Genomic DNA, 25,638 nt, shown 5'->3' with positions numbered 1-25,638 from the left:
AATATTCAGGACTGTTTTTCCAAACCCTCAATGAGTTCCAGCACTTTGACTGATCATTCAAAGAGAGACGTATTATTATCCGTGGTCATGGGATTGCCTTTAAGAATAGTGCATTTTAAACATTTAAAACACGTTTTTCAAGAACAGGTCTAGTCCTGCCACCAAGGGGGCTTTTCAAAGTTTTTACAAATAACTGTAAACTTGAACCACACCGTGTCAAATAAATAATTGTAGTAATAATCTAGTCCAGAGTTAGCAATCAGCCTCAAGCCAAGCATATGAGCAGCAATGATATTTTTCATTTTAAAGCAAGAGGCAATAGAGCTGTGAATTGGCAGCAGTTCAATATTAATATTAATGGATTAAAACACTTATAAATGGATTACATACAATTTAAGAACTTTGTTTAAAAAGGACGAATATTAAGGAGATGTTTTGGAATGTTTTAGAAGCAAAGAGAATTTTAAAAAGTAAAGAAAATTAAATATTGACAACCAAATTTTACAGTAAACAGCATGGGTTTTACAAAGAGGAGATGTAAAGCAGGCTTTTAATACTTCCAGTTCATTGCTCTGTTCCGCTCAGATGAGGCATATAAAGAATTTGTTTTTTTGCCAATTGGCTGAATCACCTCAGTAGTTATAGACAGTACAAGAATTCAATATCAGTGCAGAAACGTACAGGACAAGCTGTTTCAGGGAGAACAAAACTTTTCTGAATTTTTGGCGTGCTGTATTGATGTAGCTTGTGATTCAATTTTCTCAGAAGAGAAAGATATGAAAGATCACGCTTTCTGCAGATACAGCACAAGCATGATGAATGAGATTGAACTTTTATTAGAATGCTTTGTGCTGTGCTCAGAGGAACAGACTCAGTGAGAATTTCTGGTCCTTAAAAAGTTACATCTTGCATGAAGTGCAAAGATCAGTATTAAAAAAAAACTATTTTCTTTTCCTTATTGATTCCTTCTGTTCCCAAATAGGAGCATCAGATGCCTGAGAAACATCATTCATTGGAACTTAATCAGTGCTTTTATTCTGCGCAACGCCACCTGGTTTGTAGTGCAACTCACCATGAATCCAGCAGTGCATGAGAGCAATGTGGTGAGTATGGGTTGTTGTGACTGAGAAACTCGATGCAATGTATTCACTGTATATTAATGAGCTCTTTATCCAATCTTAGTGTCATAGGATAAGAAACTGTCTTATAATTTCTCACTCCACCTTTTTGCTCAATTAAATCAAAATTAGCATCTGATGATAGCTGTTTTTCCCTTATCAGCCCTTATCAGAGTGACCAAGTCACAGGTATATTCACGTATCTTAGAAATAATACCCTTTCAAGTTAACTGATATTCATACTCATCCTTCACTGCTGCTTTTAACTCCTTAGTATCTTACAAAGGACACCATTTACTGTACATTTCCTGTGCTGTTTTAACAGCAAGTCCTAGGAGCAGTAGTTGACAAGGGTGCTCTAATATTTAAGCAGAAGAGGAAACTGCATTTGAGTTCTGAGTTTAAAATCAATTCCACCCTCAGCCTAATTTTCAACATTTACTGTTTTAGTCTCCAAAAGCCAACTTTGTACTTTTGTGCACAAGACTGAGCTCAGCATGGTACATCTGCTTTCACTGCATGGTTTTATAGTTCTGTTTGTCTTTTCATTCATTGTTTTTAAAACATTTAGGCACATATCTTGTTCAGCCAGATTATTTATACGTGTTTGTGAATGTCTGTGGCTCTGCTGTAGCCCCTATCAGTTGTATTAAGGCTCTTCATTCAGGAAAAGAACCAAAATTACTGTAAAGGAAATTGTGAGTCCCTTCCAAAGCCCTTTAGATGAAATGGATTTGGAGAGTATTTTTTAAAGCAGAAACATTAGTTAATGAACCTACAGTCATCTGTCTCTAGAGTTTAAAACACAGACAGAATAGAGAGATAGATTAAAAATGTGTTGTTAAGTGGTCTAACACCAAGCTGTCACATTTTTTCTGAACATTATGGAAAAGTTTCAAATTCTTGAAAATGGTCAAGACCTCTCTTGGTCTCTTAAATATAATTTGTTAAAAACCGTCCTTTTCATTCTTGGAAATAAGCAGTGGGAATTGCTCCATCTGTTGGAAATTATTCACGTTTATGTTTAGGAGGACAAGAGACTGCATTATCTACATGACTTGCACACAAATGTTAATTTGCAGTAGACCTCTGCAGCATGCATTTAAATATATTTAAATATCAGTTACTGTTTTCAAAAGCATAGTGTGTAATTTGGTTTAAGAAACACCTGCAAATCCAGATAATCTAATGCAATATAATATGCCATAAACACTACCAATTTCTACAGTTCAGTAATTAAAATCCATTAATATGATTCCCATAGCTACAGTACACTGCAATTCTCATGAATTGAGTAATAAATTGACAAATACAGATGTAACATGTGAGCAAATATTAATGGACTGTTTTTATTTTGTTTAAATAATGAGTTATTAAGTGTCTTACAAACTCCAGTGCTGTAGACTACCTTTGATGTCTAACAACAAGCCCATGACAAACAAAACCCATCACTGAAACATGTATTTTAACTGTATTTTTCTGAAGTTGAGGAACTCTATAATGATAAAAGAAAACATAAATGTAGTAATAAAACAAACATTATGTATTTTTTATATGGTAGCCTTCATGTAAAAAACAAATGTAAGGCTTGTTATGGTAAAACACTCATACCGTAAGATTTACACCTCCTTAGGTGATCACATATTTCTTATTGTAGCTAGATTAACAGTCCTTGAGGGATTCAGACTTTTGGGATTAATCACAGAACGCAGGGTTTTGCAGCTAAAATAGCTTTTGAACATGTCTCTTGTACATCCCTTGCGAGTTGCTGACCCACCTCATCAGCTCGGGCAACCCTTCGTGTCCTGCTCTTTCGATTAATTAAAACAGCGGAGGCCATTAACATGTTAATGAACTGTCACCCTGTCAGAACAACAGCGTTCAGGGTACATACTGTATCACGGAGCAGGGCAAACGTGAGCAGGATTCACAGAGCCAGAATAGTTAGTTGCAGACTTTCTCTGACCAGAGAAGGCTTTTAGTAAATTATGGCACATGGCAAAAAGCAGCATAATACTGTATCTCGAAGACAAGGGGTATTTCGGGCCATGGGTTAAGAACTCTGCTGCACACAGGGGGAAAAGATTTAATTAGACTCAATGCAAAGCTACAGACATCGTCACAGACAGTTCTGACCAGAAGTGGATGATCTGTTTTTCAAAACGCAATTGTACTTAAAAAAACCACACACACAGCTCCCGGTACAGAACACAACAAAGAAAAAAGAAGAGATAAATCTGCATGAGATATCCAAGGGTGGTATTAATGCATAAATTATTTTGTCTGCACATACATCTTGTAAAAGTGCCCAGTGTAGTAACTGTAACTGCCTTCCTATGGATATGCTCATTTGAAACCACCTTGTTGCTATAACAAAGAGAAACATGCCTTTCTTCCAAATAGCATGGCTTTATAGATCTTCTTGTGTTATCTGAGGGTGTGTGCATGGTTATTTCTGTACCGTAGCAGATGTCTTTTTACAGTTTGAGATTTTGAGCAAAGGGGTGTGAAAAGAAAGAGGAACCTTCTCACACATCGCCTTTTCCTTGTATTTATTCCAGATTTGGTGTCGACTGGTCACGGCTGCGTACAATTATTTCCACGTGACAAACTTCTTCTGGATGTTCGGAGAGGGCTGTTATCTGCACACGGCTATCGTCCTCACCTATTCCACTGACAAACTGCGCAAATGGATGTTTATCTGTATTGGATGGTGTGAGTAAGACCACCTTTTTCTGAAGAAGTCACACACTCGATTTTCAGACAACCTTCTCTAATGTCCCGGATTACAGAAGAAGGCGGTGTTTCTGATATCAGCGCGGGTAAAATGGACGTTTCGCAAAATCTGAGGAAGAAGCATGCACTGCAAAATTGCTTCCAATATCTCTGCACAGACTGATAGCCAACGCGGAGCAATAGTGAATTAATTTGATTAAATACAGTATATATTAGCTTGGGCAGCATGGTGGGATTCACATTTCTGATTCACAGCTCTGGGCCCTGGGTTCAGCTCCTGCGGTGCTAACTGTATGGAGATGTATGTTCTCCCACAATCCAAAGACATAGGTTAATTGGCCCAGTGTGAGCTTGTGCATGTTTTTGCCTGTGTCTGCCCTGTGATAAACTGGTATCCCATCTAGAGGGTATCCTGCCTGTTGCTCCAACTCCCTCGTGACCCTGTATTGAGTGCTTTAAAAATTGAGTGGTGGATATATTAGGTCACAAAGTTATAGTTTGAGGATGTAGCTCATTCTCTTTGGGGTGTTTGTTAAACAAAAAGGTCTTTGTAAACAAATTGCAAATGAAGCTTTAGTAAATGCACTTGCCATTGGGAGGAACCTCTTTCGAGATACAGCTGCCTTTCTGCACTCAGACAGATTTTTGCCAGCGATGTGGAGAACCGAGAAATCTTGATGGATGGAGTCAGGCTTTCAGATTGCAAACACTCCTTCTTTGACGGTTCGAAAAAGATTAATTCAGAGCCAGGCTCGCTTCGGCAAACGATAGAATTAATTAGGATCATCACCAATGTAATTACAATAGATGATGCTATTAAAAAAAGGGAGGGGAATTGATTTGGTTTTTGTGCTTACAGGCATCCCTTTTCCAATCATTGTTGCCTGGGCCATTGGGAAGCTGTATTATGATAATGAAAAGTAAGTTTGATTTTCTGTTCCTTTCTGAGAAGTGTTTGTCTGCTGTTGATTGCTCCTGCTGGTGAATGCTCTAATATCCTTGTGGTCTTTGCCATTCTTTCAGGTGCTGGTTTGGAAAGAGAGCTGGAGTTTACACGGATTATATCTATCAGGGACCCATGATTCTTGTTCTGCTGGTCAGACTAAGCACCTTTCCTATGTTTCTGTGTTTCTTTTTTCTTTTTGGCATCCATTCCATTTTACGGAAGCTTATTAGCGCCACAGGGAAAAAATCACGTATAGAAGAGATAATTTTCTTGTATAAACGTAATACTATCTCCTTTATATGCGATACTTTTTTTCACTTAAACACAATACTATCTTGTTTCCATGAGAAAATTATTGCGTTTAAACCCAACAGTTAATTTGTGAACAATGTTGCCTACTGTTATTAAAGTCAATGCTATTTTGCATGGGACGATATTACTGCATATACAGTACAATCCAATATACAGTATTAATATAGTAGACAACATTGTACACAAATTAACAATTGCGTTTAAATGCAATCATTTTCTCGTATAAACAAGATACTTTTCTTGTATATAAACGCAATACTGAATGTTTTCCACAGACTGAAGGCTAATGCATTGACGGTTTTTAATGCGTTGTTCAGACACTGATGAGTAATCCATTCCAATGGCCAAAAGACAGGCTTATCCTTAATTATTTGTTAAACCATCATTCTAGAGGAGGTAATGGAGAACATCACTTTTACAGTTACGTGTAAGGGATGTTACTGCTAAACTGACAAATTGTGGTTACAGAGATCTATGTAGACTCTATAGCTACTATGTAAAGTAATGCATTACCATTTAAAAACAATTATCCCTAACATTTTATTAAATTAAAAGTAATCCCTTACACAAGTAACTAAAATGCATTATTTTATAAAAGTAACTTTCCCCAACATTGGCTCAGAGCATACAGTAACAATTGATAGCATTGATCACACACCGAAGTGAGATTTTAAAGGTAATGGGCATTTTATGTCTCTGTGGAATGTACATCCCTTTTAAATCATTATGATGCTGCAAGATTCTAGTATTAATATTTGTTGCCTCTAATAAAAGCCACATTAGATTTAAAAACATTCCACAAGGCGCTGTTGAAAGGATAAGGCTAATGTTGTCAGCTATAAGCCTGAGTTGTGTTTATGACCTTTCAAATATCAACATTGTTGAGCTTATATTTCCTTTAAAAAGCGTTTTTTGAGTATGTAAATGCATGCATGCAGGATAATCATCTGCTTTGTTGCTTTTTTTCTTCTGCAGATCAATTTTATTTTCCTCTTCAACATTGTGAGGATTCTCATGACAAAGCTCCGGGCCTCAACCACATCCGAAACCATCCAGTACAGGTAGGAGAGAACCTGAGTCCATACTGCAGACACGATCTCATCTGATACCATACAGCACAGGTGGAGAGGCTAGCTCAGAATACACAGCATGAACAGCAGCAATGGCAGCAAAAATAGCTGAAAATAATGAATAGGTACAAGAACAGCTGAAAGCATAGAGCCTTATAAAAATACCTAATGCACAGCAAAGATTGATATGATGTCCCAACAAAAGAAGAAATGTAATGAAGAAAACAACCAAGTGGCTCTGCTGTCTGGGTTAGCATGGCCTAATAGCCTAATAGGCCAAGTCTGGAGTTAATTTATATATTTTCTAAATTTCTGAAATGTTATGTAAGCATACATGAGTACAAATGTGCATACACAAGCATTTACATGTTTTAAATATCATAATGGGAAAATTGGAAAAAAAAAACATTCTGCTTTGTGCTGGTGTGCTTTGTGATGGACTCTTTTAACACATCCAGTACAGTAACAGATGCAAGGAGGCCTTCAGTGTAGCAGTATGTCAGAGGAGCTGCGTTTTTAACTGAACCTCTGACTTTGGAGTTTTGCAGCTACAGTAGGTGCTTATAACACAAATTAGTTCCCTGCTCTTTCTATTCTTCAACAGGAAAGCTGTGAAGGCAACTCTGGTCTTGCTGCCTCTTCTTGGGATCACATACATGTTGTTCTTTGTCAATCCTGGAGAGGATGAGATTTCGCAGATTGTGTTTATATATTTCAACTCATTTTTGGAGTCATTTCAGGTACGTTACACAACACTTCCATGCTTGTTGTATTTCAGTGACAAACATAATCTAAAGCCTGCATTCATAAGGGTTGCAGGTTTAGATATCCAGAAACAGTATAGTTTTAAGAGATTCATATCCCCCAAAAAACTGCACCTGGTGAAAATTAAATGAATCAAACATGTTTCCCTAATACGTTAAGTATATTAAATTAAATTCCTAAAGATCTCTGACTTTCTCTTCTGTCAGGGTTGGACTGAATAAAGAGTTATGAGACCATGTTAAATTTAGGATGAAAACCATTTAATTTGAAAATTAATAAAATAGCTTGTTTTATTCATGCATGACTTCCAGATAGATCATATTACAATAGGGATACTTAAAGGCTGAGGTTTCATTTTGTGGTAGATTTCCCATTGAAAACATTCACCCTACTGTATTTATTAAATGACAAGCTATTAGAAACACACAATCAAGGACTACAATAGAGTGGGCAAGAACATACTGACAGATGGTCGTCTGTTTCATTATATTCCATTTATGGGAAGTTTAGGAACATACATTTTTTAAAACCCAAATCAATTTGTCACGGTTTTCCTGATCGGTCTTCTATGATGGGGAAAGAAATGCATTTGTGACCTCCTGAAGTAAAACAACGAGGGATATTGATGGAGTGTTGCTATCAGAAACAGAATTGCACAGAATCCGATGCCTTGTGCTCTGTTAATGAAGCATTCAGAAACTTGAGGCGTAAAGTAAAAAATGGCAATGCTAGCATGGAGAGTGAACAAATATGATAGCATGGAGATCAAAGTCCATATGTTTTCGACTGCCTTCTGTAATGTGTATTTCTAAACGATGCCTTTTTTTTCCTCTCCTCTCTAATTATCAGGGCTTCTTTGTCTCGGTGTTTTACTGCTTCTTGAACAGTGAGGTAAGCTGACCTTTATTGATCTAACACTGCTCAGCCCATAGTAAACAGGCCCTTTACTCCACTTCTGCAACTGTGTCATGGCTGCTCATCCTTTAATCTGTATTGCAAACGTCCACCCATCCATTTCTTAACCACTTCTTCCAGAGTCATGGGGTGCCAGCACTATTCCGGCAGGTTGTGGGCCCAAGGTAGAGGACATCCTGGATGGGACACCAGTCCATCGCAGGCAGACACAAAGACACACAAACACGCACACTCACACCAGGGCTGTTTTCTTCCAGTAGCCAATAAACCCACCAGTATGTTTTTGGTCTGCGAGAGAAATCCAGGAGCACCCAGAGGAAACATAAAATGCAAAAGTATTGATTTAGTTGGCTGACAGGTCCATATAAAGCAATGAACATTTGTGCTTACTGTATTTATGCAGCGGGATATTTTATAGGAGCAAGTTGAGTAAAGCACCTCAAACGTAAAACAACCTAATTTGAACCTTGCGGTTGTGAGCCCAGAGCCCCAGCGCCTTTGCCACATCTTGACGGACAACCTCAGTGCAGAAGCAGCTACAAGGATAATTTCAATCAGAAATCAATTGGGTGACACTGAAGACTGGAAAGAAATGCCCTCATTCTCCAGGTCGTTACCAGCAAAAATGGCTTATAAAATATTCATGAAAGTTTCCAAAGTATCGCCTTTTGAAAAACAAAACCATCAGGATTATTTTTAGACCTGGAAAGTGCTTAGGTAATGATGTTTGCAGAAGATTTGTTGGGTCACCTAAAATATAAATCAACTATTCCAGTGAGCCATGTGCTTCTGTATCATTCGTATTGCATTTTTATAGTCATTTTTTTAAATAAAGGTATTATATCCTGCTTATGAATGTCTGTTTTACTAACATGACTTGGATAACATTTCAGACACTGTTTTAAGTGCTTATCAATGAGAGTCCTGTACAACAGACTTTGCGTCAATACAGCAGTCCCAGAAGGGTGAACTTTTCTTGTTTGGCCTCATTTTTTAAAAGAAATAAGTACAAACAAAATGGATCGCTGTTCTGTGATCCTGGCCTGTTTCTTGTTTTTCTTCCCTTAAGATTTCTTTTTAAATCAGGCTACCTGTCATTTTTACTCTTCAGTTTCTTCTGGGTGAGCCATGTGTTACAGAACATTATTCAGCAGAATTTGAGGGTAAAAGCTTTGTTCTCTGAAAATAAGCAGGACTGTAACAAGTTCTCCCTGAAGGCAGGTCATTTTGTAGATGTCTAAGCACACACAAAATTGTAACATAATGGTGACCAATTTAGGCTGTCTCGAAATGAAAGTAATTGGGTCTATTTCATATGTGTTCAGAATTTAAAGTTTAGAATCAGGTCTTTTCAGATTTTATTTGGGCTGCCCCATTAAAGAAGACAAAAAAAGACTTGGAAAAGCATTCATCCATCTCTAGTTCTAATTCTCCCCCCTTAAACAAAAAAACGTTCGGAAGGGACAATTCAGAATTGCTAATTCCCAGCTCTGCTGTTTTAAAGAATCTTTAACTGTCAATTGTTCCACAATTCATGAACCATCGTTGCATCCATGATAAGGAAGATTCTTAGTGAATTCACTAATCAAAATTCAAATTTTAGGTCCCTTGTAACCAATTATACAGTCATTCACACAATAAATGTAGGAGTTAGTTCATACTTATTGATCTTTCTACAATAAAATGCACATTCAAAATCACTAAGGAATCACTTCAAACATCCCTACAATTTAAAAATGCATTCATAGAAAGTTTGTACAGGCCTCCATTTTTTCATAATTTCAGCATTTGGCATCATCTTTTATATCAATAGCCTTGTCCGCTGCCTCAGTAAAGCAATGCTGAATCAGAGTTTTAGGAACGCTGAGCCCGTTGGATCCCAGGTGTTGACAAAATGAAATCTAATTAAATAAATCAAACAGTTGTTCCTTCAATTACAGATTCATTAAGTATTCAATTGCCTCAGTCTTTGTACAAATTGTCAGGCAGAGAGAAATTGGGGGGGACACAGACATGATATTCAGTCTTAAATGAGAAAAAGACGTTTCTACCAGATTTGAAAGCTGGGCGTTTACATAATTACTGTTCAATTAATTTAATTGATGAACGCTTTCTATCCAAAACAACTTGCAGGTGCTATGTAGCTTCCTACTGTTACATAGCAATCCATCAATCTCTCATCAGAAAGCTTATCTTTTATGGGATGTCAGTTCACTGCAGAGCTCAAAAAATCAATTAACACTATCACACTGCGTGCTCTCCACCGCACTGATATTGTTCTCTCAGTAGATATTGATTTATTGTTATTGCAATAATGTTGTTGGGGTGTTTCCTCGAAATGTAAAAAGGAGCTATTGTAATGGGTCAATGGCAATGCAATTTGCTTTGAGGCCATCTAAAAGTACAGTATGTGCTTGTGGTTTTAAGGTTTCTGCCATTGAGGAGCTGCAAGCTTGCAAGAATTCACATTATTTGTAACAAGACCCCTCCCCCATTAAATATGATCCACGGGTGTACTTGCTAATATCTAGTTCATGTTTCCCCCCCCCTCATTACTAAACACTGTCAACCATGAAGGTTTTAGGCGTTCCAGAGCAGAGCTGTAGAAATGCAAAGATAAGCACTGGGGCTATCAGATTAAAGACTTTGCTCAGCTCTTGATGGAGTAAACCCCTGAAGTCAAGGCTCAGCTCTTACTAATAATCCTTGTATTTCACTAAGCCCCCTCCCCCCCCAAAAAAAAAACTATGAATTGCCCTTTTAGAAATGCTTTCATGTGAAGAAAATTCGTGTTCAAATATCTGAAGTAAGAAGTGGAAACAGAAGGCTTATAATTGAAAACATTTTTTAAAAAGTGTTGACGGCAAACTACACATTTTAACTGAGGGTTAATTTAATTAATAGTTTCGTAATTTCCCCCTCATTTTTACCTGTATTGATTACAGTATGTGACTGACAGGGTGGTTTTCAAAGCTTCTGAAAGCTGCCATTTTTCTGAACTGGCACTGGGATGATACAACTTTCTCCCTGGCGGGCAGACCAGTGTTTCAAACATGCGGGCTGGAGTCCGAATATATTTATAATAACTACTTCCCTTAATGTAGGGTTTTTCATTTCAATACACATAAGCCAGCACCGAACATATTGTAATGGGTACAATACATACGAAAGTATGTTCTTGTGGTTTTAAGGTATCGGAAATTGTTGAGTTTTCAGGAAATAAGCAAATTCACATTATTTGTAAGAGCACCTGATGATGCATGGCAGTCATTTTGCACTAGCAGCCCCAACACACATTAGATCAGGTGGAGGTGTGATAAAGTATCCTGCCGATTGAATTGATAATGCATTTTGTAACACTGGGAGCAGCACCATATTGTTTTGAACCGTCCTAGAGGCTCTTTGATGACTAAAGAGCTAGGACCTGGGTTTAGAGTCTCTTCTATAAGACAGCACCTGCTAAACTGAGCCAGTGGCTGGGAAATTCTTATCCAGATGGAGGAGCGCCCCCTACTGGTCCACTAACGTCACTTGCACAGACCTCTTGGCTCTCCCGTCCCAGGAGCGGCCGAGCCCGGCCCTGCGTGGCCCCTGAGCCCCGCGACGTGGCTGCGAGGCGCTGACGCCGCCGGTCTGTGTTTCGCCCGTGTCCCGCAGGTGCGCTCGGCGGTGAGGAAGCGCTGGCACCGCTGGCAGGACAAGCATTCCATCCGAGCCCGGGTGGCGCGGGCCATGTCCATTCCCACCTCGCCCACGCGGGTCAGCTTCCACAGCATCAAGCAGTCCACAGCGGTGTGAGGAGACACCGGACACCGGACACCCCTGAGCCAGCCAGCCCCCCCCTGCCTGCCCCCCCCAGGAGCCAGGGAGCAATCAATGGTGCAAACAGGGTAGAACGTCCAGCATCACTGGCTGGAGATACAAAGGCAGGAAGGGAAACCAAGCATCCTTTCTGCTTCTGAGGAAAACGGGCCTCTCTCCTGGCTGACCACAGAGGTGGGTTGAACTAAAACCACCAAAGAAACCCTCACTGAGCACGTACAGGGAAAACAAGTGAAGTCCAAAACAATCCAGTGTCTATAGCTTTAAGAGAGGGTTCATTTTCCTTTGTTAACGGGTTTTTTTTTAAATCATATTTTTTAGCCAGTAAAATCGCCCATTGTGTTATTTTTTTAGGCCGATTTTAAGGCCATTTGGGGGTAAAAAAAAATACATTGTTCGATTTGTCCTCAGATGGACTGTTGGGACCCTTGGTGTTTCTCAGCCGGGTGGAAAATTGTTCGATCACAGTGGGGGGGAGGTGTGAGTCTCTGGAAAGGTGTGAAGAACACTCCATGTGGACAGTGAGTGTCTTGAACAAGACTCATTCAATTCATTTTTATAAAGCGCCTTCCACAATAAGGTTGCCCCAAAGCAAGTGACTGTACATGTTGGGCCCTGTGGCTCACAAATATAACACCGATGTGTTCTTCTCTAACCTTTTTGCTTAGAGCACTACCAATTTCCCTCCATTTGACAGATCACATCAGCAGTGGAAATCACATCATTTATTTTGGCCTGCTGCCTGTTTAGAGAAATAAAACAAAAGTTTCTGCGATGGACTTGTATACAAAGAGAAATCTTGAAAACTTGAAAGTGTTATTAAAATAAACCAAAAGCACATGCAATTTCCCAGTAGATCCTCTCCACAACCTCAATGTCTTTTTTCAGCAGTTCAACAGGAGTACAGGGAGTAGAGAATTAGGCTCATGTTTTTCAGCGATGGCACAACCTCAGACATGTAGTTCCTAAAGGTGTGGTCAATACATCCCTTACCCACAACATGGAGCTGTTTGATTCACATGCCAGTTACCAATATGAGTCCTCTGGCAAAATAATTTTAAAATCAACTTTAAAAATAAAAGCAACCAGATGCATGACAGAACATGTCTCAAAATGAATTTGGAGAACATTATGTCTTCTGATACTTCTGGTGAGAGGCCAGTGCCTTTTTCCTTTCTTGTTTTTTTGCCACATAACACATAACATATAAAGAATTTGTGCATTTGTCACGCTTGTTACTTGTGAATTTAATGTTTTATTAAGACAGAAGTTCCAGTCTCTAGGAGAAAACAATGTGTCAATCAATCAGAACAATCAGTCAATTTTTATTGCATGGTATTATACACTTTTTCAAAAGGAATATTATTTCATCTGGATATTATATTATCTGTAAGATATTTCGTTGTTTTTACCTTGTTAAATTTTCAGAGGACATATAGACGTCTTAAGCTACATTATTTAGAAAGAGCCACAGCTCTTTGAAAGTCTCCTTTTAATTCTACCCAGCAGTTCTTCTACGTACTGTAGCCTTCACATGGTCCCGTATTTCTTGAAATCAATTAAATACAATATTAATGACATTCCATAAACCAATGAATAAATGTGCACTTTTTAATTGTGTAGTGCTGGAAATCTGTAAATGGGGAGGCATTGCACCACAAGACTCAATCATCCCAGCAGTTCCAAAAGAGTCCTGGAATTGAATGTGTAACAACACCCAGCAGATTATAGGACTGTACTTTTAAGAGTGTCTCTCACTCGCAGACGCCCTGGGATGTATTCACATTTCTGATTAGAAGTAACACAGGTGAGACCTGTTTCACGAATGCAGCCTGTATTCAGGAGAGCCAGTATGAAGGTGATTGCTCTAGCTTACTGTATAGATCAGCACATGCCACCCTGCAAGAGTGGATTAGCCCAAACTACAAGGTTTCTCTCTTTATATATGTTCAAAGATACAAACTCTTCACATTTTTGCATCACTTTTTACTGTGTACGTACAGTATATCTGCTCTTCGTTAGCAATGTGTTTATGTATGTTTGCATTCCTACTTTTAGTATTCCCCCATTAACCTGTTGCCTCACTGAACAGAATTCAGGACTTTACTTTGTGGCAGAATATGAATTGTGGCATTTCCCTAACACAAGAAATGTTACCAGCAAGAGGAGACCATTAGATCCCCCTGGCTCAGTTAGAGCTCGAAAGAACCCAGCATGTTCCCTATGCTAAAATGGCTGGGGAGCTTGTTCCAGACACCCACAACACTTTGTGCAAAGAAAAAGTGTGTCCTGTTTTTTAAAATGCTTTTCCTGTAGTTGCTACTATGTCCTCTGGTTTGTGTTTCTCCGAGATCAGTTTGTCATGCCTGGGGAGGATTCTGAACATGTGAATCGGCTTGTAGTTCATGTGTGCCTTTTAAGCAAGGTGAGACATAATGCGCTAAGTCCTTAAATTAGAAACCCTTGTGGTTGCGTCACAGGCCGTTTCATGAATTTAAGTTAATAATAATAAGCAGATGAAGGAATGTCAATCCTGGTATGGGTTCACAAAGAGAGTGTAGATGCTATAACCTCAGGGCAAGGAGAGCAGTAAGATGTGAGTAAACAAGATGTTTGTCGAGAAGTGCTGTCAGTTACAGCTTAGCCCTTTAGTGACTATTATAACACTCGGGCCCAGAGGATTCTGTCAATTGTGTGAAATATGGCTTTAAATCAGGTTAGCGGTTCCATACCAGAAAAAAAAAAACTTCAAAGGGCTGGGAAATGTTATAAAAAATTATGCTGAACAGCAGACAGCAGTTTCAGCTCCCAGCTCTCTCCCCGTTCGGAGATAAAAAGATTCTTGTCTTGACGTTTCTATTCACATGCCCTTAGGAGCCAAGAACTGATAAGGCCCCGTATTGTCTGAGCTGGTTGTGGCTTCCTGAAATTGTAAAGAAGCCTCTCATTGCTTATTACAAGTTCAACAAAGCTAATAGCACAGAACTATTGCTGGTTTAACATGGTTTTGCATTGGTATGCCCTACTTACAGTGCCCTTTGCAGTTTTCACAATTTATTGCTTTAAAGCTTGCAGTCATAACACTTTGAACTTACAGTTAATACTTGTCATACACACAACCCACTCCACACATTTTACACAAAAAAAGAAGGAAACAGATCATTAATATGAAATAAAAATAGGAAAGTTGCTAGTGCATAAGTATTCCAACTCTTTGCTGTGGCAAACTTCAATTAATTTAAGTGCACAACATCACCTTAACGAGCCAGACAATAAGTCGACTGGCCTCCGTCTGTATGCACTGACAGTGGTTCACATTATTTCAGATTGGACACACCCATCTCAGTAAAGTATCGCACAGTGAATTTCAAGCAAGGATTCGACCATGAAGAACTAGAAGCTATCAAAACAACTCAGGGATAAAGTATAAAAGGTACAGGAGAAGAGTGTGAATGGTGGTCTATCATTAAGAAGTGGAAAGCACCCAGACACTGCCTAGATCAGATTATCTGTCCAGACTCTATGGTCTGGACCCATCATGCTTTGCTCTACTTGTTTCTCTGGGATTGCATAGTGGTTTGCTACATTTTTCTTGTATTTACTGTGGCACACAACTGTGAACTTTCAGACAGGATGCTCATTAAAAACGTATACCTGTTGACCTTATCATCTATCGGCCAAGCCCATACAGAGAAAGACGTTAGCTTTATTGCACCTGAATGGTTTAAAACTACCCACATTGCATTTCCAGACAACAGCAGTAATCTTGACCCTTGTGCTGCTCAAACTGGGTACTTTTCTTTAGGCATTGCATATGCAATGCTTTGATTTTTGTCTTTTGTGTGGATGCTTATTTCCTGCAATTAATCCATAGCACACAGTGCAGAAGCCACTTAGAGTTGGACCAGTTACTGCTGAGGGATATCCTGGCCTGCTACCAAGTTGATTTTCGAGTCTGGTTTACAAGCTAAACCGTAATTTGTTTTTTTCCCCCATAATGCTGCCTTTCAATCGGACCTAGAAGCAACACAGCAGGATTACATCAATCTGTGGTTCACTAGCCTAAAGCCTCCCGTGTTATGCAAAACCAAAGTTCAGTTGAAGCTCTTTACTGGTTTGCTTTTATTTTACAAAACAGAAAAAATCCTCCTTTTCTAGAAAAGAAATCGCAAAGCCATCTTGTTTAGTGTTTGAGGATGGTCGACTGGTGATATTTCTTTTTCGTCTTGTGATTTAGTAATATTGCTTCCTCAAGTCACAGATCAGACCCAGAGCAGCTGTTCAGGAAGTATCTGAGTGTCAGTGCAAACTACGTCTGGGAGTTACTCTACAGTAGATATTAAAATTGCAGCTTTTAAATAATGACAACTAAAGGGGATTCACTTAAAGACAGTTGAGTTTCTGAATTGCGTGAAACTGAGAGTATCATGATTAAACATCACAAACGCTGTTTATTCTGCAAATATCTAGCGCCCAAGTATGCACGTCAGTTACTTTCATCCAGACAGCAACTTGCTGAAAATTGTGAATCTTCCCTTGAACTCCTCTAGAAAAATAAATATTTTAGATCAGCGAAGATAACTGGAGTCTCTGTTGTAGTGCACTAAGGCAAGAGGGAACCATTCTGCTGTGGCAGAGGAAACACAGTTTTGATATATATTCAGCACTGTGCTCCTTAATTCTTTAATTGGGTGAAATTGGCCAGATGGAGAAGATGTAGTTTTAAACACAAGAATGGCAGTGATTAGGAAACAGATGTCTATATTATTGTTATCTATAATATTGTTACTTCTCGATTTCTGTCGTGTCAGGGTGAGAGATATCTATCAATCATCCACATGGCTCTGGCAAGCCTAGAGACTTATCCAAAGTTTGTTAAGCCTCTGAGATTCTATTTCAAGAGAAGGTGGGAAAGAGTCTTAAGACTCTTTTTGACTTTGGAGAGCGGTTAGCGATGCTACAGCTTGTACCGATGCACAAACAGGACTAGCAATGCTATAGATAGTCTTGTACATACGCACATATGGGACTAATAATGAGCTGCTGATGACAGTATTGGTCCCATTTGGTAACGGTAAAATATTGCATTAGTAATCGGAGGATTTCAGGCTCACTGAGCTACTAATGAATATCTGTAACTGGGATAACTGGAGCTCTGCTTCAGGCCTTAATCACAGTCACTTGCAGGCTCAGAGCTAGCACAGCGAACCAGCGACAAGTAGGTGACTTCAGGAACAGGCTCATTACCACTGAGAACTGTTGTTCAACCTCATAAGCTAAATAGCCCTTTAAGTTGCATGAAAGGTAAAAGGTTAAAGACAGTGTCTTCATAACTCCCCATACTGTGTACTTACAGTAATTAAGAAACATGGAAAACATGGGTATGTTTTCCTTTTTCCTATGTGTGTAACAATGCCTGATGCAATAAAATCGCTGAAAACCCCAGAAAATGGAAGATCAGTGCACAATATCAATGAAAAGGTCACAGGGTCAATCTTATCGGATTTAATCATGACATCCTCTGCTTTTAGCCTAACCCATTAAATGATATACTGTAGTCATCAAAAAATTTAAATGGGAATGGAAGCAAAGCAATGTCCCAGCGTGACTCAAGAGTGACGACTGTACTTGGCTGAAAGAGGGGGCAGGCTGCGTCTCCTTGAGGATGACCCTGATCATCTGGCTGAGAGAAAGAGCCTGGCTCCAGGCACTCGTGTCCCACGTCTCTTTACTGAACGGGGCAGAGGGATGAAAGGCGAGATCACCCTTCTGAGAGCAACAGCACAAGGGAACTTGTACTCCCTCTGGGCTTCAGCCCGTTTAACTTTTCTTAAATCAATAAGCTCTACAATCAAAATATAAACCAGAACAAGTGGCCCATGACGGTAAAATTAATATGGAAATGAGATGATTGAGTTGATGCTGAAGTTTTGTGGTGCTCAGCAGTCCTTTAACACAAGGTAAAACAGAAAGAAGGAAGCTTTCATCAATCATCCCAGGATGAAAAATTACAGTTGAGGGTTGTTATGAAAGTATTTTGACTAACTCCCTTTTCAGGGATTTCAGGCATTCTAAAAAACAAAAAATGCTGTACGACTGCAATCTACTGAGTACCCATCTGCTCTGTCTGCTCCATTGAGTCTGTCAAAGAGCTGCTGCAGGCTCCTTCCTCCCAGTACAATATCAGGGTCTATCAGGGACCGGACAGCTATTCCCTCTTCCACGTCGACTCCAGTTTAATTAGTGATTTCTTGCACTCACACAGTTTTTATGAGCCAAGTTGTCTAGGGTGGGGGGAAAAAAATAATTCCATTAATTTTGCTTTGCTTCTCATTCTCTTTCGTCTATATCTTGTTCTATTGCCTATGGCAGAAGGATGATTTTTAAATCTTAATATTTCGATACGTATTGTTATTCTGTAAAAAGATTTGACCTGTACCTTAAGCCTGTCTGCAAGAGCTGAACCTTTTCAATCAAATGGAAGTGTCTTTTGATTACTAGTGCTTTAGAACATTTGAAGACATTTTGTCTTTAATGAAACACTTTTTTCTAATACCTTCAAAATTTTTAGTATTTAGGTTAATAATCCACTGTGTGCTTGAACTTCTACATCTAAATCAGTGTTAAATGTGGTTTATTATACAGTGTTCACATAATATCGGTGTGAAACCTTTTATTGTGGCAAATCTACAATGACACCAATGATGAGGTGCAGTTACTGCATACTTTGATGTATTCCTACACCACTCTTTACTTCAAAGTTCAACAGCACTACAATTTTATGAAGACTAATGGTTGCAAAAGATCTACACTCCCCCCCCCAAAGTAGAGTTATATTAATAAAACAGTATGCTATTCTTGTTCTTTTGCAGGTATTTCTATAATACATTTCTATATTATGTGTAAAAATATAACATACAGTATATATATTTGTATTTATTTAAATATATTTGTCACAAAGATTTTTATATTTATCATTTATTTAAGAGTATAATATATCTGAAACTGCACAGGGTCACATTTGTGTAATACAACACACATACTGTGTATATATATATACATACAGTAATTACATTAAATCTGGGAAATGTTTCTTTGTGAAGAATAGCTGTACATACAAAAGATGCAGTAAATATATCATGTTTTTTTTTTGCTTTTTGTGGGACGACCTTGCAGTCTCTTTTATGTTCGTTTCTTTTTAAGGTTGAAAAAGAAGAAAGTATTTATTGACTTTTGCTTTTGTTACTTTTTCTTTTGTAAATGTCAGATATTAGAGAACTGAGAATTGTACATACTTTGTAAAAAAAAAAAATAGTGTTAAACGAAGATGGAAATACTTTGAAAATTAAATGAAGTACAATAGCGCTTAAAACTTGTATTAAAATGTGTTTTGTATGTCAAGAAGGGAATCGGTGCCTTTTTTGGAATCCCCAATCTTCAAGTCAACACTAATAGGCCTTCAGACCTCAGAGATATACCCCAGCATCCTGGCCAAATTTCTCATTGGCCTTTACCAATCACCATCTATGAAATCTTCATCACTCTGTTCTCCTCCCTGCTGACAGTTGATGTGTGTGATAAGCATAATAGCACACTCGGGCTGCAGTTGCTTAATCCAAGTAGGGCTGCATATAGGAGGTTATTGCTATTAAACCCAGTGTACTATTCTCCCAAGCCTACTTTGCAATACACATTCACTCATCACAGCTGAAAAGCCATGCATTAGCCCAGCAAAACCAAGATGCATTTTTGACTCCATCTGCTCTGTCGTACATGGGAAAGTCTTTTATACCTATCAAGCTCCAGGTGTTCGTCCATGTCATTCCACCAGCCTCAGTGATTTTCCCACCAAAGGCATTGTCAGCTTTATCCCTCGAATTAACAGATCTCGCATTGCTCTCACGGCATAACTCACCCTCTCTCTTTCTCTCATGTCTGGAAATAAATAAGGACTGGGGTTTAAACGGCTGCTGCAGGTAATTACTCAGCATTGAACACGCTCTCGCATGGTGTGAAGGCTCACCCCTTGTTAAACTGCTTCCAGATCAATCAGCCTAGATCGGTCTTTACGTTTGTGAAGCACACTAATGTGCTGCATTTTAATTTCTTCTCAGCTTGGCCTGATCAGAACTTTTTATTGTTGTTTTCTGGTGCCTTTGCTTTTCATCTTCATCCCATCTCCCCTTTGCACTTCGGAAGAAGGCAACCAAGTACTCCAGGAAGAGAGAATCGGTAGCACAAAGCAATGGCACAAAAACGGAGTGAGTTAAAAAAGGCATAGTTGAATTGTGGCTGCTCTTTGTAGTGAGCCACTAAAAAAAAATAAGCTGAGAACTACCCACAGCCAAGTTCTTCTTCCAAAAAAGGTATGTGATGCCGTTCGGACAGGTGCGGAATGCTATTCCATTCAATTAAAATTTAAAATCATTTAGGGACGTTTTCCTGACTTCCATCAGCACATTAATCTTAGTGTGTCCATTTCCACAAATTCAATATAAATCTGCACACTACCGAAGACTGAAGAGTTCAGAACATGGGTTTAGCTGAACACAGAATATAGATGTTGACAGACTATAGAACCATAGTAATGTCTATAATGATGTACGCGTTGTGTTTTGTTGTTGCAGCCCAATTATGTATTTGGGCTTTATGTTATTGTTCACTTTAGAGCGCTGCACAATTAACCAAAATATCTCATGTTCAAACAGATTTTAGCCTGTTTAGACATGGAGCATCTTTCAAGATTATGCTGAGCTTACATACAAGTATATGTAATAAAGTGTACCCGTTTCTCTTGGTCAAAATATGATAATGCTTCACTGATAACTCCTAAGGGCAAATCTGCTGTCAAAAGCTGCTATATTTGTTACATACTGTAATTCTGCAAAGCAATGTGGAAAAGGGTGCTGTGTGGGAAACAAAGGATCAATCAATTAGAATACTATGTAGATGACATGGTTCTTCATAGACAAATCTATAGCTTGTTGCATCTTTTTAATTTGAGCCAGATGCAATACAATATATAGTTCATTTGTAGACTTATAGAAAGGAGTTCAATATGAAGTCACTCACTTAAAGCTGGGTAGTGTAGCTGAAGGATGTTTTCACAAAAACATTAAGACCAGTTGAGTTTCATTCAATTTCAAGACTTCAGCCATTGCAACTATCCACTGATTTTCAGGGAGATTCAACTGCTTTTACGGTGTAGGTGCTACTATGAAGGCCAGAGCTCAGAGAAGGAGGGCTGTATAAATTCAAAGCCGGTGTGATCAGTTGCTTGCTGATGTTTTCAGCCTGTCAGACCTTGCAGAGCTGTGGCATTGTTCCAGATACTTGATGATTGCGAAAGAACACGAATAAGGAAAAAGGTTAAAAAAAGAGGATGTCATCATTCTTTTTTTCCCAGTTTAAAGTGGAAATAAGCACAGACATTTTGACAGCTTTAGAGAATTCTAAACACAGATCTCAATTTCAGCCCTGTTTCCCTTTGATGCTAGCTGTACCTTCTTACACTAGATGCTTGTACTATCTGCGGTATGATTGGATGAAGCCAAGCCTCAGCTTCAGTCAAGTTTGGAACAGGTACAGAACCTGAAGCTCTGAAACTCAATCAATCAATCCTGACAGAAAAGCATGTTGCAGTTCATCTGCAAGTTGTACACTGAACAAGCAGAGACTTTGTGCGTTATTTTGGCATGTAAAATGCATTTGCACAATCCTATCTCCTGTGTCAGGAACATCACACCCTAGTCTAGTATCAGTGGGTTTTCTCAGACAAACGAACAGCATGAAGCTTTGTGAAGTGGCCAGGTGCAGCAGTTGCCTGTTCAAAAATGAGTAAGCATGCTGCCATGTTGCTTGAAGCTTGGACAAACTGTTTCAGACCAGAAGATGTCAAGCTCTGAATCCTTGTCATATCATTTTCAAACATCCTGCAACGTTTCCTCTAGTTTGAGGACTGATTAGAAGAAAACTGTACTTCACACAGCCCTGTCTTGTGCTTGTCTGGCTGATATCAGGAACTGTGCAGAAATGTCCCTGCAGTTTCTCTTACCTCTCATTGTCATGATACAAGCCAGTCGTACAGGACTCACTATATTGTGGGGTGTGAAAAAATGGGTGAAACTACAATGCACGTAGCAATGGGCAGCAGAATGAATGTATGTCCTTGAACACTTATGTCCTTCATGCAGTTCTAACCATTTCACAACTGTGGTCTCCTCTTAACTAAGAGGTTTTCACCTTTAACTTGCAAATGGGGAGTTGTTGGAAGGAAGCCGTTTTAAAGCTCAGAAAGAGCAGAAATAAATAAAACAACTATGTCTCAAACTACCAGCAATACGGGCTTATCTCCTAGCTATCACTGTCTAGTGTTCTTGAGTCTAGATGCCCTGTTCCCATTTAGCTGTTGTCAGTATTAATCTGGCTCCATGGGGGTTTCAGCCACACAAAAGTATGCCATTGAGTTTCAGTTTCCTGTCATCTCTTGAGCATCAAGATATGAAAAAAAGGTCTGTTTCCTTTACACTGTTGAACATCGACAGGTAAAATGGGTTTTCTAGAGGTGAATTTTTAACTTGGTAATTGTGAGAGAGGGCTTAAGCACATGAAAAAGGCAATCTGTATCTATTCCCCCTTTTAATTAAAAAAAATCAAGTGTTCTGAGCAATTTCTAAAGTCAGAATATAAAGAATTCGTTCATTTGTTAACGTTAAAGTGAAACAGCCTTTTCAAGTTTCATACTGAGAGTCTTGAAAATTTGGGTTACACAGATGCAGATGTCTAATCTAAGAGATCTGTTGAATGTGTTTTTAAAAGCCTGCATGACAAATAAGACTTGCAAAACTGTGCGGATAATCATACACAGCCTTCCGTTCTAATTTCAAACCATTCCTGAACCGTAGAGGGCAGCTATCCGACTGAAAAAGAATTTTCTTTTAATTTGCACAACAGTTAATCTTTGCAAAGTCAGCTCTAAGTGATACAAACGATCGGTAACAATTAAAGTTGAGAGATGACAGAGACAACAGTAATAGAACAAAGCACACAGACTGGGCTTTGAGCAGTTTAAATACAATATGAACAGAACAGATGATAGTTAAAGCCTGTAGTATTTTTTGGTTAACAAAAAACAGGGGGCACTCAAAACAAGAAAGGCTGAGCAACAAAAGACAAAGCTTTTCAGTAATTTAGTAATTTCAACTGTTTAATGTTGAGATAATTTCATGACTTTTGTGAGCCAATAGGTAGAAAATGCATTAATTAGCAGGTGATGCTGCTCCGTCTCCATGGTAAACAAGGTTGGTATCGCATTTAATAAGACCACAGTGGCTCCAATATATCAGGCATCAGTGCTGAAAAGTGATATACTGTAGGATGTTTACAGTTTGCCCAAAGTAAACTAAGGGGTGGGGGGAAAAGTGAAAAATAAATACTATGTTTTTTGGCAGAGGAGTAAGAGGGTGTGTTCGGGATGAGTCTGCTGGGGCGACGTACAGTAACTCCTGGAGCTTGCAATGCATCTCAAGGCCACCAGATCACATGACCTTCTCGCTCAAGAAATCTGCTTGTCCGCCAGGGCTCTCTGAGGCTTTAGGGGCTTGGAGACGCCTAAGAGACCGAGGACAGACAGCAAGAAGGAGAGTGAGCCACATGTCACACAGATTTAGACTCGGTATCTCACTTCCGGTTGTGACTGCTGGGATGAACAATGTTTATGTCTGCAAAAATGAATGTAAACAAGTCCTATGATCTATTGTGCTGTCAACATCCCATACCTAAATTCATCTTCTTGACGGAAAGGAGGTCTGTAACCAAAAAGCAACATGCTGGATTTTTAGTTGTTTTTTTTTTTTTAAGATGTGGGCACTGGCAGCACCCACATCTTTTGATGCTGTGAAATTCCTTTGAAAGCTGAAATCCCCAGAAATGTGCAGCGTCTGCACAATACGTTTTCCTCATGCATCCAATTTTTCTAAAAGCAAATGCGGACAACATGGGACATCAACTTTCTCATTTTGTCGCCTTCAGGAGGTGAAGGAGAAACCGACAACCAGTGAACTTGGTAGAAAAGAGGTTTTCTCAACACACAGGTAAAATGTAGATCTAGGTATATACTGTAGAAATAGATCCATCCATTTTCCAACTGCTTTATCCAATACAGAGTTACAAGGGAGCCCAAGCCTGTCAGCAAGCATTAGTTCTAGATATAAAAAGCATAAGTATTGAGACAATGAAGTAAAAATTTATAATTTGTGTCCTAATTAAATTTGTATTTCAAATCAAAAAACTAATTTGGGGCTAAAGTAAAGAATTTCAGATATACAGGTACAGTAGATATTTAACTCTGTACTTCATGTTCCGACATCATGTATTTTCTCATTTCCATGCCAAATTGCTGGGATGCGTGGGAGTCAAAAACATGAGGTTTCAGTTACATTTTTAGTCATCTTATAAAGCCGAGAACAAGATGCTGTGCAGGCAATTCGGAATGTCAATAACGGCAGAAAGGAATCCTTATTACTGTTAGACAAGTTGCAATAAAACTTGTTTTGGAAAAAGTTTCAGATTGCTGGAGAAAATGCCTTGTGCATGCGAAAGGGTATTTGTTGCCCAGCTTATATACAGGTATTAGATGAGAGCAGTGGGTTTTGGGTTGCTTCCATTTCCCTTCTATTTAATACTCTTTTATTCCTGCCCACCTCATTGTAGCATGAAATGTATAGGCAGATCCTTTTCAGTAAAGTCCAATAATTTTCCCCTATCCGTTACCCGAGCCACACATCATAACAATCTAATTAAATATTAAAAGGAGAAGAGCAAAACTCTGAAAGCAGATGCTACCCTCTCCTCCCCACAGAACGTCATTATTATTTATTGACTGGGGATAAGACAGGTGCTCTCTGCCTCAATCTTATTAATATACCATGGTTTTCAGGCCATCATGCAGTACATCTTAAACAATAGTGTAGGGCACAGTGCAATTAACTCTGTGGATTTAAATCCATGTACTTGGCAATAAACAGATCTGTATGTAGTTCAGGAAAGCCGCCTTCACTTACCAAGATAAATACTGTACTTCTAGCCACTTGTGACCACAGGCCAGTGCAATCTTGAACTTTGGTATTACGGCCAAAGTAAATTTCCAGCCGTCAGTCATAATTCTGGAATTGTAGTACTTGCTTTTGGCTTTGCTACAGTCAACCAAGCCACAGGTCCTGGAACTTGCGATTGGTAAAGCACTGGAATGTAAGGATGTGAGAAGGGTTTGCATTGCTATTTAAATATCCAGCTGTATAAATACAGTATGTGAATGTCAGCAACTGACTCCGAGCTGTAATGCATGCCATGCAACAAAGGTACACATATTTCTGCACTATTTGATATTTGGATATGCTTGTGCCTGCGTATGCAGTGCCCCGAATTGGAGAACGAGGCAGAATTCAGGCCTGACTTTGACACTACCACAGTCCCTGCCCTGCCCATCCCTGGCTCCCTTGCTTCAAACCTCATCCTTGCATTTTGCTTCATCAGGTCCCAATCAGTACAACCGGGACGCAGTACAGGTTCCATCAAGAGTTTGCTTTTACCCATCGTGGGTAAAACAGGGCATAGAAGAAGCAAATCACATTCAATTCCCTTTAGTACACAATGAATGCATTATCCATCTCGAATACCACTTCATATCTCCCTTTTGTTCTAGAACTTTCCCATGCATACAGTTCTTCAAAAGTGGGCGACTTAAATAGCCTTTCATCTTAAAATAGGATCATTAACAGCTGGCAGTAACTACCAAGTAGGGTGCATGCCACTTTAGGATGTTAGTTTTCCATTAACAAAAAAATATCCGATTAGAAATAAAAATGACTAATTATTTTACCAAGAAAACACTTGACTGAAGCACCTCTTCAGTGAACTCGACTGGATAATGCAATTTAAGAACTGTCCAGGTCTC

At 39.0% G+C, this 25,638-nt stretch overlaps 1 protein-coding gene and 1 long non-coding RNA gene across 3 annotated transcripts in view; one reads left to right on the top strand and one right to left on the bottom strand.

The window, feature by feature from the left end:
• The window catches only part of crhr1 (corticotropin releasing hormone receptor 1), a 95,690-nt gene extending 76,602 nt beyond the window's left edge, over nucleotides 1-19,088 (top strand). For both annotated transcript variants that reach the window (XM_088623211.1, XM_088623212.1), the window contains exons 7-14: nucleotides 983-1,103; nucleotides 3,680-3,833; nucleotides 4,714-4,774; nucleotides 4,878-4,950; nucleotides 6,088-6,173; nucleotides 6,787-6,922; nucleotides 7,797-7,838; nucleotides 11,520-19,088. In XM_088623211.1, the coding sequence (XP_088479337.1) occupies nucleotides 983-1,103; nucleotides 3,680-3,833; nucleotides 4,714-4,774; nucleotides 4,878-4,950; nucleotides 6,088-6,173; nucleotides 6,787-6,922; nucleotides 7,797-7,838; nucleotides 11,520-11,660 (814 nt within the window). In that variant the 3' untranslated portion in view covers nucleotides 11,661-19,088. The remainder of the gene's footprint in view (nucleotides 1-982; nucleotides 1,104-3,679; nucleotides 3,834-4,713; nucleotides 4,775-4,877; nucleotides 4,951-6,087; nucleotides 6,174-6,786; nucleotides 6,923-7,796; nucleotides 7,839-11,519) is intronic.
• Nucleotides 19,089-22,872: 3,784 nt separating this feature from the next.
• On the bottom strand, nucleotides 22,873-25,379 carry LOC148638774 (uncharacterized). The gene is made up of 2 exons (XR_015930971.1): nucleotides 24,746-25,379; nucleotides 22,873-23,294 (listed from the first exon to the last, which is right to left on the bottom strand). It is a non-coding gene; the product is annotated as an uncharacterized LOC148638774 (long non-coding RNA).
• Nucleotides 25,380-25,638: the final 259 nt, after the last annotated feature.

This window comes from Lepisosteus platostomus, chromosome 28 (genome assembly GCF_059453375.1).
Source record: "Lepisosteus platostomus isolate fLepPlt1 chromosome 28, fLepPlt1.hap1, whole genome shotgun sequence".
Lineage (NCBI taxonomy): Eukaryota > Metazoa > Chordata > Actinopteri > Semionotiformes > Lepisosteidae > Lepisosteus > Lepisosteus platostomus.
Note: the sequence above shows the minus strand (reverse complement) of the source record. Positions and strands in the feature narration are given on the sequence as shown.